General features: G+C 35.0%; 1 protein-coding gene across 2 annotated transcripts in view; it reads left to right on the top strand.

Annotated features, from left to right (window-relative positions):
• Lin7a (lin-7 cell polarity scaffold A) overlaps positions 1-18,151 on the top strand; it is a 137,803-nt gene that overhangs the window by 74,761 nt on the left and 44,891 nt on the right. The window contains exons 1-3 of one of the 2 annotated variants that reach the window (XM_076853156.1): positions 14,362-14,430; positions 14,506-14,582; positions 16,687-16,896. In XM_076853156.1, coding sequence (XP_076709271.1) covers positions 16,780-16,896 — 117 coding nt within the window. In that variant the 5' untranslated portion in view covers positions 14,362-14,430; positions 14,506-14,582; positions 16,687-16,779. Of the gene's footprint in view, positions 1-14,358; positions 14,431-14,505; positions 14,583-16,686; positions 16,897-18,151 lie in introns of those variants that run through there. The other variant, XM_076853155.1, reaches the window with a different exon arrangement.

Raw genomic sequence — 18,151 nt, 5'->3', positions numbered from 1 at the left:
AGCAATATATGATAAAATGTCATTCATTTTTCAATCATCTTTTCATAATTATGCTCTTGTATATTTAAAAGATGAAGAATGATGGCACCTTTCAAGAAATGTCAAGAGGATTAAATTCATGGAGAAAAATCAGATTATATACACAATCTCAATGAATTCAGAAGCAACTCTTGGATACCTGCCTCACAGGCTCCCCACAGCACTGCCCTCTCTGGGAACTAACAGGCACCTTGGAGTCATGTCTGCTTTCTTACCAAAAGAATTGCTTGAGTTTTTGCCCTCTGAGCTGCCAAGAGCAGCTAGCAGCCCAAGTAATGGGCAATTGTAAGCAGAGCTCTTCTGGTACCTCCCTTTATAACCTAATCACATTTGTCACTCCTGCACTCAACAGTCCTGGTGGGTTTACTAGATAGGTTTCCTTGCCTGTTTGGAATTACCAGTGCTAAGAGGGGCACTTCAGAAGGACACCCAGCTGGGAAGGGTGACTGAAATTGCTGAACTATCCTACAGTACCAGCAACAAGAATAAGAGGCAGGAACCAATGTGTTGTGCAAGAAACCCAATCAGATTCTGACCAGTTTCTGTAAAGTAGACCTAGAGGACTCAGCCCCTTGACCACTAGGGTTACCACATGAGACCCCACAAAGAAAGCTACCTCTCATCACAAGAAAAGGGTCAGCAGTTTCATGGACCCTAAAGAGGCAAGTTGCATATGTTCAAAAAGTTGAAGATGGTCAAAAAAACATTAGGATTGAGAAAGAGGGTGGAAACAGATGCACAAGTTATTCTATGAGTCTGAGTGCCTGAACCAGTTTTCAAGCCATGAAGAGACATAGTTTTCTCAAGGTTAGCTGGTGAAGAGGACGTTCCTCAGAAACTCAAGGCAACATGACTGCATCTTCAGACTTCATTCCCACACTCAAAGGGCTCCTAAGGAGGTGGCAGAGAAGAGTGTGATGTAGGAAGTGAACTGCTGATGGTTATCAGGAGGATCAGTTGACAGGGTGAAGCTTGGAAGCATCAGCTCTCTATTCATGGCATTGAAGGAAGGAAGAATGCCACCTTTCTCTACAGGATTCACTCTGGGAAATCATACAGGAACTCCAAGATGTCCCTCTGGACCCCAGAACAAAACATCCTAATCTGCTTTTTTTCTGAGAATAAACAATGTATGACATTTGTGAAGAATATGCAAATTAATTCTTCCAAATCCAAAGAGATTTAAAGTTTATCCAGTTGCTCTGGGTTCTGAAGGATTTGATTCCTGCCAACATTACTAGGAGATTGAAGTAGTCCATTCACAAGCCTGAATGGATGAGAACTTGTAGACTTCCTTTTCAGGATGGGAAAGCAAATCCCGTCAGGACAGAACAGATGCTGGACCATTCATTCAAAATGGTGATTATGTTGTTGGAGGCACTATTCTCATCATTATTTTACTAAAGGGAAAATCTGGTGAGTGGTTGATATTAATGTGGACTATGAGTCAGGAGAGACTTTGTTTTATAATTTGAGTACAGTTTTTTTCATTGATAAATTCTCTGAAATATTATACCTTATTTTGTAATAGATATGATTCTAAACCCCTTATTATCTAGGCAGTAACATTATTAGTGATGAATTGTGCCACTGTTCCATTTTCTTCCTATACCAGGGACAGTAGGTAAAACAGTATACAACTAGCAGTGAATCCAGCATTATATTTTTTAAAAAATTTCCTGTTAACTTTAAAAGATATCTAAAATTAAAATTTTTTATTTGCTTTCTTTTACTCCAAATAATTAACACCATCCATATTGTAGCATGAATTAATAATCCATTCTTTTTTGATTGTTAAGTAGAAGTTGATTATAGAGATACACTACAATTAGTTTATTCATTCACCCGTGATGAACATATGGCCATAAATTATCTCTCCTTGGGGGTTGTGATTTGCTTTTTGACCCATCTCTTTCCATTTTAATCACTGTATGCACTGCAATAGATTTGGTCAGCTGGCTGGAGTTTGCCAAACCCCTACCAAAGGGGCAATATATCAGTAGCTGTGCAACATTGGAAATGCATAAGCTTTTCACTCAGTATTCCACTTCAAAGAACTTGTTTTAAAGATTTGATAATCCAAAGTTATTTGTGTTGCAGTACAGGTTATTAGAACACAAAATGGCCCCTCCTTAGAGGACCAGTTAAATGAATTATGATGCATTGAAACTGAAATAATATGAAGCTTTAAAGTGGAATGAATATTAATAGATGTTGAGCTGTCACAATTTCCAAGATCACACAAAAAGTAAACAAAACAAAAAAATAGATTATAAAGTATATAGTGACTAACAATATTTATTTTTGAAAATCAATAAATACTCTAGGAATGAATACCAAGATGTATTAACAGTGACTGTCCCTTGGTGTAGGGAATTATAAACGACTTTAATTTCTTGCTTGTGTAGTTCTACATTATACAAAGTTTCTATAGCATATGAACTATTTGTACTTTAAAATCACTTCTTAAAAGTATATTTCTTTTATTCCCTTTCTCCCGGATATAATTAACTTAGAAAAAAAGACATTACATGTGAGTTAGTTAAATTAAAAAAAAAAAAAAGATGCTTTGGGTTAATGTGTTCCATCAAGACTAACAGTAGCGTTATAAGTTATATAAGGAAATGTTGGAGCCCCTCACAATTGCAACTTCTCAAGTCTAAATTTCTCTGAAATGATTCCATTGACACAAAGATTTTGTAAGCCAACTAAAGAGATGACTCACAAATTATATCTTAGAGCTTGATTTTTTTTCTCTGAGTATCAGACCTACAGATTCATCTGTTGCTGAACATCTCTCGAAGATCAGAACTCAAATGACATTGTCCAAAATCAAATTCATTATCATTATCTCACCTTTTTTGCCATCATCAAACTGGACCCCTCTCCTTTCTCTTGCCAAGGACCAACCACCACCAAATCCTATTCAATTTACTTCTTGATTATATTGTTAGCATGTCTTGCCAAACTCTAATAATCTCCTTTTCAACCTTTATGAAGAATTATTAGCTATGTAGTATTAATATCTTTAATGTTATATGGGACATATTTAAACTAGAAGTTGATTCCTTGTTATCTATCCTGTATTTTTATTGCTGCATCTGGAAACCTTCTTATTTAGCTATAATAATTTTAATTCAATCAATTGAATAATTAGGTTGGTCTTTAGTAACTGAGTTGAATTTTTTTCAGCAGTTACTTAAACAGCTGATCTGACTTCTTGGACAATGACAATATATACCTAATGATTCCAAAATGATTGATTCATTTTCCTGATGAAGCTCTATTGTAAGCAGAAACTGATCATACAACCCTTGCAAACTTTTATGTACACTGGTTAATTTCAAAACTGCTGAGTCAATACCCCAGCACTCTGGGGTCCTTCATGAGATTTCATGCCATCTTAATCCAATCAGTTTTAAAAAAAAAAAAAAAAGAGGCTGAACCGAAGCAAATCCTGTTTGAATCTAACCCCAAATAAACAGAGATAATCTAGTCACATTGAATAGTGCTATACTAATTGGAAATGACATCTTCCCAAAATTTTGCTCAGGCATTTCCTGTCACAGGGCACTCTGGCTGTATAACAAGAGCAGGGCAGGGAATAACTGCCTTAAGGGAATTCTTTCTGGACAACTACAGGAAAAAGATTTCTTCCTGTTAGCTTGGCCACTTGCCACATGGACCCTGTGGAAATGCTCTGTTTCTTGTGGTCTCATTTTTTTTTCTCAAAGTTATTTGTACGAATTAATATGCACTACCTTATGAAAGTTATATGCTTTAAGAACCCATTGGAAATATAAACCAATTATAAAAATAAGTAGTGGAATTAAAGGTTAATTGCCCAGTTTTTAAAAATTAGAGTCATTCTTCAGTTTTATGGTTTCACCACTAATTATTCTGCTTTTATATAACAGAATAATTAGTTGTGAAACCATAAAACTGAACAAAGTATTTTCTGTTCCCTTTAGAAAATTATGTGGCATAGTCATTTTAATTCACTTAAAACAAGTAATATAAATAACTTCCAGAAATTTCAAAATGGGCAGAGGTTTTGAGGGCTGTGTTCTATATTACACCTCTAGTACTGAGGCTTCCCTGCTGAGTCCCCACCAAACCAAAAATGAAGGATGTGCCATTGACTGTCAGGAACAATGGGGCATGGAGTCCTTTTTGTCAAGTGATTTAAGAACACCATTTTTGAGGGTCCCTGTTCTCTTCCACATCCTTTACGAGGTAGAATGCTATAAATATTTCTTAATGTGCCCTTCTTATTGGACTTCATCTGAAAGTGGCATTTCAGAAAACAACAAAAAAATTATTTTATAACTTGAGTAGGCAAGTTGTTAGATATTCAAGTGGCATCACGTTGTTCAAAATGTATCCTCATCTACTTCTAAATCCAAGCACCGGAGAACACTTGCAAATTGAGACTATATTTTCTTTTAATCTAGTAATACCATTTTTCACATTGATTCACTTTAGCACATGAGACTGGTCACAAAGCGGGGACCATTCAATTCAGTTTTTCTTTGGCTGTCTTTTAGTTAATGTCCTTTAAGGCAAACCATAAATGGCATGCGTCTCTTTGCAGCACGACATCTGAGTCACATCACTGAGCTTGGATATATATGTGTGGGCTGTAAGAAGTAGACTTGTGGTTTCAGAGTGATTAAGATGGTATCATAGGCAGGACTCTAGACATGCTCAACTCCTCTTTTGCATTCCATCCTTCCTGCTCAGGCCCTAATGACCCGTGAGGCAAGGTAAAAGCACCACAAACCAATGAGGAAAAAGCACCACTTAATCAGCATGAAAACACCCAAATCCTCTCTGCTTCAATGTTTCTGATAAAATACAGATTGGAGAATGGAGCTTGGGCCCACACATCAAAGTGATCCCTCTCTTTTCCTTTATTCTGAACCTAAGGCATCTGGTTTGGCCTAAGAAGATAGAATGGAAAAGCAAGAGTACTTGCTACATCTGTCCCAAATAGGCAGCTCCTATTCAAGACGTGGCTATGGAAAGAGAAGATGGTGCACCTCCTAGGTGCTAACCAAAGAGAGACCCTACCAGTACCTAATACAGTTAATAGCCTTTACCTAATTCGGTCCCCCAGGTGCTGACCAATCACCCCACCGGGGCAGTGAATAAGCAGGTGTACAGAGGTTATTGTGTGAGGAAGGATAGGAAATTCTTAGTCCCAAAGCGTCACTTTCATTTTTAACCTCTGAATTCAGTGCTTCTCTTTTTGTTTTTAATTATAAGTAATGCCATCCTATTGATGACTTGGTTGTTAGATGCATCCTGGAAGGACACAGTGGAAGGAGACTCTATAGCAAGGCTGATTTCATTTCTTGAATACACTAGTGGTATCAAAGTATGTGCGCTGAGGTTTCCTCTTCGGTGCTGAAAGCAAGAGCTGTGTATAACACTGGACAGCCAAAGGCATTAGCCACTGCATTAGCATAGTTTAAAATGGTAATGAAATAATGAAGCTAATTGCCTAAAAGAAAGTCTTTCATGCCCATTGTGATTAAAAATTGAAGAGTCCATTTGTCTTCTTCCTGGTTTCATGTGGCTCAGTTATCACAGAACCAAGTGGGGGGAATGTTTCCTCTCGAAGTTCTTGGCCCATCCCTGGAAGAAATGTTAATAGCCATGTTGATTTTACCAGTGATACCATCAGACATCTTCCTTAATGGCCGAATCCTCTCTTTAAGTCATTCAACCTAATAGAGATGGCCTTTGCTTATTTATATCTCTCAGTATTTTCTTTCTGTCCAATGAAAGGCATGTTTCATTAAAAAGGATGATTAAAGAGAGAAGTACAGAAAGAAGTTACTCTGGAATTTTATCTTTCTTGGATTTTTTTCTGAATTGATTTGAGTTTTGACGGGTCCACTCTGGTAGAAATGATTTGTAAGCAGTGTGTGCCATTTAATTTAACTTAATTTTATTTTGCAAACATTGAATTTCATTTCCTAAACTCTTTAGTTTGTAGTAAATCTAATACTGGGATTTTGCACATGTTTTCCACAGTTACAAAACATGAAAATACACATGAAAGATAAATTGGCAGCTATAGCTTGAATAAAATTTACAGGAGCTGCCATTTTTTTTTCAAAATATGATAAGAAACTCAAAACAAAAATTAGATACTTTTGGGAATATCACTTCCTGTAGATGAAATAAGTTTCCAGTTGATCTGAAATAATTTCTACAAAATATCCTAAAATAAATTTTTGGTGATTCAAGCTGTATTTCTATTTTATTCTAGTCATATCAAGTATACTATGCATATTCACATCAGAGTGCTTGATTCTGTAAACATAGACTTCATTCCGCTGAATGCAATTAAATTTAAAGCCATAAATGACTACAAATTCATTTTAGATACCTCCCCTGGCCTAAAATCTGCTTTCAGAAAACCTGCAGTGTTTTTATTAAATTATGTTAAATATATCATGGCATAGTATTGTGAATGTGGTCCAACTGCTCAGGTGCCATATAATTATAAAATAATATAAGAGTTATAATCTTTATTTTTAATATTGAAAAGTTATTAACTTTAAAGTTAGATAACACAGTGAATAATTTTTTTTATTCAACTTGTGTAATCCATTTAAAAATTACAGATAGATACAGATGTCAATCTTAATTCTTATGTTTCTGTTATGTTAAAAGAAGTCATTCTTACTTATTTTGTAATAAAACCATACATATAATAAGCCATAATGCACTTTATAATTTGCTAAGATTTGGACCATATCATTTTCCCATGTGACCTTTGTTTCTCGTTGTTTCTTCTGTTAATTCTGAATATATATGGCTTTCTACTTTTTTCCATCTTGAGATGATTTGTACTAATATCATTTCATTTTTCACAAAGTTGCTGAAAGGTTTGTTTGTATTTCCAATTCATTGATATAAAAGGGCTTATCTGATCCTAAGTGTAATTTTATTGACATTTTAGTTAACAATCTATCAATAAAATCTCTGGAGCACCCTATGTTCAAAAGAGATGCTCCCATCCATTAAAGTATATCTGTTGCTTTGCACGTTCATAAAATTTGAGGGGTATGGGTTAATGTTATTTTTAATACATTAAATACTTGCTTAGATATATGAAAATCTTCATGTTTCAAAATCCTTACTTTCAGTTTCCAAAACTATGATTAAATTTCTGAATGCCTTCATCTCTTAAAAAATCCTTCTTGCTTTTCCATCTGTCTTTGGCTTTTGGTTTGGTTTGGATTGGATTGGTACTGAGGATTGAACCTAAAGGCATTTTACAACTGACCCACATCCCTAGCTCTTTTATTGTTTATTTTGAGACAGGGTCTCACTAAGTTGCTAGGGTTGCACTAAGTTGCTGAGGCTGGCCTTGAACTTGCAATCCTCCTGCCTCAGCCTTCCAAGTTGCTGAAATTACAGGCATGTAACCACTGCACCCAGAAGCTTTCCCATCCTTTAAAAAATATTTTCTGCTTTATTAAAAATCAAGCAGTTGAATTATAATTTATATACTGAAATATTTCCCCATTTTAGCGTACTGTTCTAAGAGATTGCATAGTCATGTCCAGGGATAAAGCCAGCACCATTATCAAGATATAGAACATTTCTGACAGGCGATCTCCACTTTTAAATTATGGTGGAGATAGATTTGATCCGCTTTTAGTCCCTATAGTTTCACCCTTCCCAGAGTGTCATATAAATGAAATCATCACAGAATCTGGCTTCTTTCACTCAGTGACACGCATTTGAGATTTGTTCATTTTGCTGTATGCATGAGCTGTCTGTTCCTTTTTATTGCCAAGTACTATTCCATTTTACGTACCTGCTTTCATTAGCATATTTGTTCACAACTGAAGGATATTTGGATTGTTTCTAGTTTGAACAAATTATGAATAAAGTTTATGTTTGCATCTTGTTTTGTATGAATATAACTTTTGTATTTATCTCAGATGAATAGCTTCAAGTAGAGGAATGAATCTTGTAGAAAATGTACATTTTTCTCCATAGAAAATTTTTTTTCTGATTTCTCAATTAGCTATACCATTTCATATTTTTACCAGCAATGTATGAAAGTTTCATTTGTTCAAAATTCTCACCTACACTAGATATTATCAGTAGGTTTAAAAAAAATACCTACACAGTCTAATAAGTGTGTAGGTGAATCTGATTGTAGTTACAATTTGAATTTTTCCAGTGACTATCTTCCTATATTTGCCACCCATGTCTTCCTCGATGATGTACCTATTCAAATACTTTATCCAGTTTGTCATATGATTCCTTTCTGATTATTAACTTCTATGAGGTCTTCATAGATTCTGGATATGAAATTTTTATCAGGCATTTTGCAAACATTTTCTCTACTCGACTTATCTTCTCATTTTCTTAACACTGTTTTCAAAGAGTAAGTTTCTGCTTTTCTTTTAAACTATGATTTTTGTCTCTCCTCAGATTCTAAGTCCCTCATATTAACAAATTTGCACTAATTTCTAATGGACATAATTATAACTTCCAGAGTTGGAGGAAGTAGAAGAAAAGAAACTAAAGATAGCGTAGTTCTGTATAAAATTTACTTGAAAAAATATAGTAATCAGGAACTCTTTTGGCTGTGCAAGTAGCAGAAAATCCAATTTCCCTGGCTTCAGCAAACAGGACTACTTTTCTTCATTACAAGTGGAGAGACAGGCAACTATTTGCACAGATACAGGAACCCCAGGTAATCAGAACTGATGAATATGCACTTCCATGGCCTTTCCCTGGAAGTGGAGGTTGCCACCATAGCTGATTATATATATGCACTCAGGACCAGAAGTAGAAGATGAGGGCTTCTCACCTAATTCCAATTGAATGCTCATCAGACAGAACTGGGACATGTGACCAGTGAGAGAACATGTGACCAACTGAAAAGAGGGGACTGAAAATGGGGATTGTGTGAGGGAAGTCTACCTAGTGTCTACCTCTCATAGAAAATTTTAAATAACATCAAAGTACAGCGGGCAATAAAAGTATTCTACAGAAGTAGAGGAGAGAAAATTCAAAATCTAGCTTTAAAATAAAAAAAAATTAAACTTGTTGCCTGCTGAGCAACCTTCTAAAGGCATCATTCCGGTGGCATCTCAGCTGTGCATGTAATAGTAATAACAGAAATAACAGGAGCATAAAAAGAATCAAGGTTACATTTCATGAGGCCATGTGCCTTATTCTTTTGGACTCCCTCTTTATGGATGACATTTTACATAATAGAAAACTTAGGTTATGCAGATGGTAGATTGTTGGAAGTTTGATAGAAAGGGGATCCAGGATGAGACACTCATGATATGGTTTTGACATCCCTTCCCTGTCTCTCTGTTCCAATTTGGATTTTCAAGATCAGGAACTATACACTGGAAAATTCATTTTGTGATATTGTCTGGCTTTTGTATAAATGACACTTCGAAAACAGAAATCCTCTCATACTAGAATTTTATTTGTTTAGCTCAACTCTATCTAAATGGGAATGCTGTTGCAAACTTGGTAAATAAATTGAAGTCAAAGTGGAGATTTGACTTCATTTGTACTGGCTCGTCACTCAGTGATAAAATTTTCATCGGAAAAAAAAAGGAAGTTAATTTGCTTCTTAATATAAAGAAAAGCAAAATGTAAGTCACCTAAATATTTTCAAATAACCTTTCCACAGTGAAAATTAGAGTTCTTTGGAAGTTTTAGAAACAGATTTTTTTTCTTTCATAATTTAGACCAGGTGCTAACACATAGACTAGAACAATTCTAAAATAAGTGTTGGCTGAACAATTGAATAAATGAACTTTCTGAAACAACTCGCTAAAATTCCATTGTCCTCACTTTTATCTTTGTAAAATCTCATTGACTTTCAATAAATTCTAAATACAGAAAATGTGATTGAATTTGTGAAATTTATCCAAGGTTGGGAAATTACTGCTGCTGAAATGTGAGGTAAAGACACTGTAGTAGAGTTTTTGTCAATGGCTAAACAAGTACGAGGAATTAAACCTATCCTGCCCAGTGGAATATGCTGAGAAATGCTGTGGGTGACATTTATCACACATCTGGGACCCAAAGGACAACCATTTCCTCTTTTTCCTTGAAGAATTTTATCAGGGTATCTTATAAAATATTTTAGCTTTCCATAGCAATTTTCTTCACAATCTTACAAATACTTTTATAACTGTCCTTTAAAAGTAAGACAGTCAAGGATCCATGTTGTCTCTTAGACAACAGGAGCTCATAAGGTAACACAGATAACGGAAACAATTAACATCTCCAGGCTTTGTCCTGACTCTGGGACCAGACTATGTGCCCTTCATCTCACGTGTAAAGATGAAGGATGAAGGAATCAGAATTCATTTTATTTTATAGGGAAAAAAGATGGATAATAATATTGGGTTTATTTCACTTAACTTTGGCATCTTATAATTAAGGGAGATTAAAGTATTATTTCACTTTCATCTGAAGTGATAAATTTGTTAGTTTCAGAATGGTGACCTTGTATACTTGCAGCCACCACTTGTTTAACATTTACCACCATACATATACATATGTTACTTGATAAATTTTATATACTTTATTACATATGATAAAACTTCATAGGTAATTTTATTCAAAATACAAAGAAATGTTTGCTATGTTTGCATGTCGTCACACATGCTACCATAATATAGTGATTTGTTGCTCTCTATCACAGAAGAGTACATGAATGATAAGCTGCTAGAAGTAAATGAGCTCATAGATACAAAATATTTAGCATTACCTTTGGTCCAAGTCCTCATTAAATGCACATGAAAATCATGATAATTTACTCCAACAATGATTGAACATTTACAAGAATCCTTAGTGCTATACAAGTGTGTTTTTGTGGCTTACTAATTGTTGCATATTAGAAGAGAAGGTGAAGCTTGATTCCTTTGATCAGGATTTCTCAACTTGATCACTACAGACAGGTAGGCACATTGTTCCTTGCTCTGGGAGCTTCCCTGTGCACTGTAGAATGCAGCACCCCTGGCTGTCACATACTAGATAGCCATAGCACTATCTTCCTCCCCATTTGTGACAAACAAAAATGTCTCCACACATTGCTGCATGTCTCCTGGAGGACAAAATTGCTCTTAGTTGAAAACTATAGTCTTTGATCAATTCTTTGTAAACAGTGTTCATGGAATACTGGTCTAGTGAAATTCTCCCCTAAAAACTCCCAGAGTCAGATGAGATGAGAAGCATTTAAAAACAATTTAACAGCAATAATAATAATAATGTTATTTTTTGGTTAGCTTACTGCATGTGACAAACTATTCTGTTCTTATTAAATCCTTATAAAAGACTGAGTTATTATGGTGAGGCACATTTTTCATATGAGCAAATGGAGCCCCAGAGAAATCAAGGGCTTAAACTGACCACAATCATAAGATTAGAAAGTGGCACACCAGAGTTTGTTTCTGAGCCACCTCCAGAGAGTGTGCAGTTATCAAGACACTATTGTCCTCTGCATATCCAGCTTAATTGAACATTCAAATTGGGATGTTAAGAATAATCATTCTTAATTTGTGATATTTATTAGGTATTTATCTCAAGCACTTACAAAATTACCTTTTGTCTTAATCAGTTGATGACAACCTCCTAATTATTTGCTAAATGGTTGTCCTCATAAACATCTTTGGATGCAAGCAAAGTAGTCACTTTCCCTGAAAAAAAATCAATCAAAATAACCTCAGATAAATTCAGATGGTCAGGAACTGAGGAGGGAGAAACTCACTTTGCTTTAGGAAAGCAGAGAACATTTAACAGGGAGATAATATTTGAATTGGGCCTTTAATCATCCTGTTAAAGTTGGATGACTAAGTGTCTGCCAGGTGGAATGGCATTTTAATCAGAGTAAACAGGATATACAAAGGACAACTGTAAGGGTATGATATGCTTGGGGAATGGTAGGAGCCAAGGACAGGAGGTAGAAAAATAAGACTAGAGGGAAGGTTGGGGTCTTCGTTGTTATTTCTGCCTGATCCCCACAGGCATTTGACTCTGTCTCTTTAACTCTAAGGGCAGCAGACCCTTGAGAGCACAGTAGTGACATGGTCAGGTAGATACTTAACAATGTAGCTAAAGTGGATGGTGTTTGGTGGTAGGAGCTCCCTTGAACACTAAGGCAGCACTTTCAACAAGAGATAGTGAGGTAGGGTAGAGCAAGGGGTTGGGTATGAGAGAGGTTATTAAAAAGCAGGATAGAGAAAATCCTCCTCTAACATGGGCTTTTAGAAGAAATAAGTAGAATTTATTTGTTTCCTTTATATTAATCTTATTTTAAGTGCTTAACTCAAAAGCTAATTCAAAATTTGATTAATTCATCCATATAACAATCATGTATTGAGTATCTAGGGCCAAGCTAGTTCTATGAGACAAAACAATGCACTTTCAAGGAACTAATGGAAATGACTTGGTAGCTATTCTGGCAGGAGAATTTTCCGTAACCTACTATAGATTCTACAGATGATCGTCTGGAAGCAGTTCTCATCCCCATTTGGATTTGCCATAGAAATTGAAAATTCAAATTGTTTGGTTCAGAGCTACAGGAATTGTATTTCTTCCATTTTGGTCCAGACCATTGTCTGCATTTCTGTCTAACTATGTCAACTGGGAATGATGAGTCAGCATTTGTGGAGATTCAAATGTGTATTTGAGAATTGAAGAGCCAGTCAAAAATGTTGAGAAGACAGTGGCCCTAGATACCCATACATGATTGTTATGTGGATGAATGAATCAAATTTTGAATTCACTTTTAAGCATTTAAAATAAGATTAATATAAAGGAAAAATACCCCTTCAAGCCTTCAATAACAATTTTTCTATTTCATTCCTTACTGCAATAGCAAATGGATCATGCCCCAAACTACTCTAGCATAATACCAAATGGACTTTTACCTCTATGTGTTATGCAATAGATTTTTATGACTTTATCATTTAAATTCAAAATATCATACAATCCTACATATTTTACCATGTTATTTTTTCCAAATGTCTTCCTCAAACTATACCTTACTTCAATTTATTTAAAATGAAGCATTTTATTTAACCACATATATAGATTTTATAATCCCACCCCTCTATGTTTAGAAGGAATGTTTCAATAATGTTTAGAATTTATGTTTCAATAATTTTTATAGTTGTGACTAAAGCCATAAACAGTAGTCTTATCCTACTAAATTGATAATCTTTATCCACTTTTCAGATGGGCAGATAGAAGGTCAGTACAGTAAAACAAGATCTCATAGTTCCCCAACTGTACTATAAAGATCAAACTTGGGTCTGCAAACAGAAAAAAACTGTGTGCTTTCTATGACATCCTTCTTTTTTATTATTTTATTTTATTTTTAGTTTTTGGTGGACACAACATCTTTATTTTATTTTTATGTGGTATTGAGGATCGAACCCAGTGCCCTGTGCATGTCACATCTCCAGCCCTATGACATCCTTCTTTATACATATTTTACCACTTTTATATTTCAGCTGAATTTTCACATGAACTATAGCTGACATGTTGCCCCATGTTGCTAGTTCTAAGGATCTCTTACTTACCTGTGTTCTGGAATACCATTGTTATCTCTGTGCTTAAAGGACTAATTGATGGCCTTACCTGCTTATATTAAAAAAAATAGATTGACAGGGCAGATTAAATTATAAATATTCAAAGTTATGATTGTATATCATTAATAGTAACATATCTTCCAACACATTGTGGCTTGGGCCAAGAAACAGACACTGCTACTTTAGCTTTGGTGGAATATCACTTTAGAAAACTATTCACAGGGCTGAGATTGTGGCTCATATGAGGCACTGGGTTTGATCCTCAGCACCACATAAAAAAATAAACAAAATGAAGGTATTGTGTCTGTCTACATCTAAAAAGAAAATCACTCACAAAATATTTCAAGATCCAAGAAATAATGATGTACATAACCTTTGTCACTAATTGTAGAGCTAGAGCTATATGCAATGGTAAAAATCTTTACTCACAGTGTGTTTTTTTTAAAACCAAATATAAACGTTTTTACATTGATAAACATGGACAAATTCAAAACTTCTGAATAATGTCATTGCCTTTCCTGCCTGGACATCCTCCCCACTACAAAATAGGAGATACATTTGGTCCAAATCATCAGGATAATTGTTTCAGACCTGTTTTATTTGTGGTAGGGAACTTCAGTCCTAGAATAAAAATCTAATATATTCTATCTACTATGAAAGAATTAATAGTCTTATTACTTCTTACACGCTCTTTTTTTTCATGTGAACATTTTAGGTATATCAATACATGCATGAAACGATAACTGTCAATGGCTGTCCCGAATTCCGTGCAAGGGCCACAGCAAAGGTAAGGCTTGAGTAACTTTAAAAATATAGTTGACCACAGTGATCTAGTAATTGACTGTGCGCGTGTGTGTTTCAGGTATTCTCGTGTGTACACTGTAAGAGAATTTAGACATCAGTGGCAGCCCAGAGTCTAGAACCAGTACTACTTCCCAGGTAAAAATCCTAATGGAAAATTGAACGTTTCTGCTGCTTCTGTAGCTTAAGAAAGGAGAATGATTTCATTAAACTCACTGAATGTCCATTTGGCACAAGCAAATCTCCTGGCTCATTGTATAAAATACTACATGGTTTTCTGACACATTCCTCTGCTCCAAAAGAACCTATATCCTACTCAGTATAAGAAGATTCCTTTGCTCAGGTCTAAAAACCTAAAAAGAAGTTATGTATGACAGTAACTCACCTGTACCCACTGATGCATAATCTTCTTTGTATTCAGCTGAGCAGTGGGTAACTTGCTGGAAAAAATGTGACGTTTACCTAAAGGAAAGACCTGTCACATTTTGTGGTAGTGACCACTGTGCACTTTAAAAAACCCAAAATCCAGACGTTACAGAGACCCTAGTAATGAAAATGCTACAGCCATGTGATCATGAAATTTTCTGGAATCTCAACCATTAGGAAACAGTTTTAATCTAAAATCACTGTTGGAATTCACATTTCACAAATACAGAAATGTTATAATAGAACATGACTTGCTTTTTAAAGACTTTTCTCTTTCTAATAATGTATGAGCACTAAGAACCAGTGAAAATAATCAGAATTTTCCATTTAATTCTTTTTTTGTTGTTGTTACATCACCTGTTTTTTGGTTTCTCTTCCGATTTTTTAGTTTTCATTTTGTAACTGAACACTGTAGATTTGTACTTTTTTTTTCCCTAACCCAGGCTAAAAAAGGGTATTATTACCATTACATCATGCTTTGCTTGTACTGAAGTGGAACACGCACAGAAAAAATGATCCCTACATGGTTTAATTAAGGGGAAAGTGAATTATGTAGTGTTTTACCATTCTCATTTCTTATTCATGTAGAACAGCAGGAGAGCAGCATAATGTTGCAATAGCACAATATTTTCTGGTTGTTTCTGGGCTGTCTGCATTGCATCCATGTCAGCCATTAAAACCTATGCATGACAACAAGGTTTGCATGAGCAAATGCATGTAGCTAAAAACAAGCCATTATTTCCATATCATTCACTATCTTTCACTAAAGGCAGGCAGTAGCATAATGCTAAATTGATGTGATAATGCTGTGTGTGGAAAAAGAATGTACAGTAGTTGGGAATCAATATTTTCACAGGGTTGAGTAAATCACTTTATAGTAAGTATCTAATCAACTGTAGTTAAGTCAGGCTAATGGAAGTGGAAAAAAAGAAGCAGGCAGAGAATCTTTTCCTGATTGAAACTACTCAAATGCTGTTATTTTATTCCTATGTGGGGTGGGAACTAATGGTAAGTTGTTTTCTGGAACTTCTTTAAGGAAATTAATGTATGAATTTTAAAATAAAATTTTGTTTATGTTAAATGATGTTTTGTACATCCAGGTAGAAAGCCATGAAACTACTCATTTTGCCTGTTAGCATAGTAGTTGAAATATTAATGTAGGGGAAAAAAATCTTCTGCCAGATAAGTGATCTCCCATAATAATACAGAATATTGGTATGAATAATAATAATAATCTGAGTTCATTATTTAATTTTAATTTGTATTTTCTTTTAGATATGCTCAGTTAAAAAAAAAAACTTTAAGTTTATTAAACCAGTGATCTGGCAATAGCAAATTACATATATATTCCCAAGAGTATACATGTGTAAATGCTCTTCAGATTATTGAATATTTATAAGCATTCATGTGCAAGCATCAGGGTAGACTTGTGTGTCTTTTAAAAAAATGCAAGACATAATCTGTCATTAAGGTGCTCATAGTCAACATATGTGCAAAATACTTATAATACTAGGTAGTATATGTACCAAAACTATTTGGAGCCCAGGAATAGGAGTACTTGCATAAGTGAGCTAGCTACCTTAAGTGTTATAGTAGATAAGCTTTATAAGCTTGAAAACAGCTGGGTGGGGTTTGCCAAAGAAAGGAATCCTAGATGGCATCCAAATGAAGACAGGCCCCTCCCTTCTGGGTTTCTCTTTCACAGGAAAATGCCAAAAAAAAATAAATAAATAAGAAGTTGCGTGAGTTGCCCCCTACAAAGCACATTAGCTTTCTTTCCCTCATTTTATTACCAAAAGACCATCTTTTCTTTCAGGCCACAGTTGCAGCATTTGCAGCTAGTGAAGGCCACTCCCACCCTCGGGTAGTCGAACTGCCAAAGACTGATGAAGGCCTTGGTTTTAATGTGATGGGAGGAAAGGAGCAAAATTCTCCCATTTATATCTCTCGCATCATTCCTGGAGGGGTGGCTGAAAGACACGGAGGCCTCAAAAGAGGAGACCAGCTGCTATCGGTGAATGGAGTGGTATGTTCATAAAATAATCAGAGATTTTTCTCCCTAAGTATGTTCTTTTCCTTTTTTTTTTCTTTCTGCTATTGCTAAAGTCATTGTTGAAATCCTAGAACAGATCTTAATTTTGTATCCAACCAGCTTCCTGAGAATTGATGGACCTTAAACCTATAAGAGTAGTAATTTTATATTTTTATGTCTCATCTTTATCTTGTTCAAATATGATCAATATCAGCTAGTAGAAAAATCTTCCCAAGAAATTATCCCAACTTATGGAATTTTCCCCCCAAAGTACTATTGTTGATTAATGTTTAGAATAACATAATAATTTCAAGGCACTTTTTATTTTAAGTTTCTGTAGCAAACACACACATTTTAAAAAGAGAGAGAGAGCTGGGCATGGTGGAATATGCCTGAAATCCCAGCAACTCTGGAGGCAGAGGCAGGAGGATTGCAAGTTCAAGGCCAGCCTTGGCAACTTAGCAATGCCCTCAGTAACTTAGTAAGACCCTGTCTCAAAAGAAAAAATAAAAAGGACAGGGGATGTGGCTCAGTTTTTAGAGCACCCCTGGGTTTGATCCCTGGTGCAAATAATAATAATAATAATAATAATAAATTAAGAATAAAACATCTTACTTTATACTCTATATGTGCTGTTCAGTTTAAGAATGATACTTTTTGTTACTGAGGATTGAACCCAGGGTGCTTTATCACTGAGCTACATCCACAACCTTTTATATTTTTTGTTTTGAGACAGTGTCTTGCTAAGTTGCTGAGGCTAGTAGTGAATTTGTGTTCCTCCTGCCTGCCTCAACCACCCAAATTGCTGGGATTATAGCCATTACTGTACCTCAAAAGAGGAAACACAAGAAAAGGAAAATATACTCAATTTTTAAGCCATGTCTATAACTGTAAAATAATACATACGTAGTAGCTCCCTCCGCCGTAAAGTTTGGTCACATTATCTCTGCATTTTATAATACTTTTCCAATGGAATTAAATTCAAATATATGTTTTAAATTGAACATACAAATGTACATTTGTTTCAAAGCTTCATTTTCTTTGGATGTAGTTCTGCCACATGGCATCCAAATAACGAGTTGCTAAAGAAATAGCTTCATATGAATACATAGCTCTCTCTAACTTCCACTTATGTATAAATAACCTAAAAGCATAAATTTCAGGAATATAAATAAGAATATACTAATGTTTACTTATCCATTAGTCTAAGATCTTTCCTCTAAGAACTTAAGATTTGATATATAAGCTA

The sequence above is a fragment of the Callospermophilus lateralis genome, chromosome 4 (assembly GCF_048772815.1).
Source record: "Callospermophilus lateralis isolate mCalLat2 chromosome 4, mCalLat2.hap1, whole genome shotgun sequence".
NCBI classification, from domain to species: Eukaryota; Metazoa; Chordata; class Mammalia; order Rodentia; family Sciuridae; genus Callospermophilus; species Callospermophilus lateralis.
Note: the sequence above shows the minus strand (reverse complement) of the source record. Positions and strands in the feature narration are given on the sequence as shown.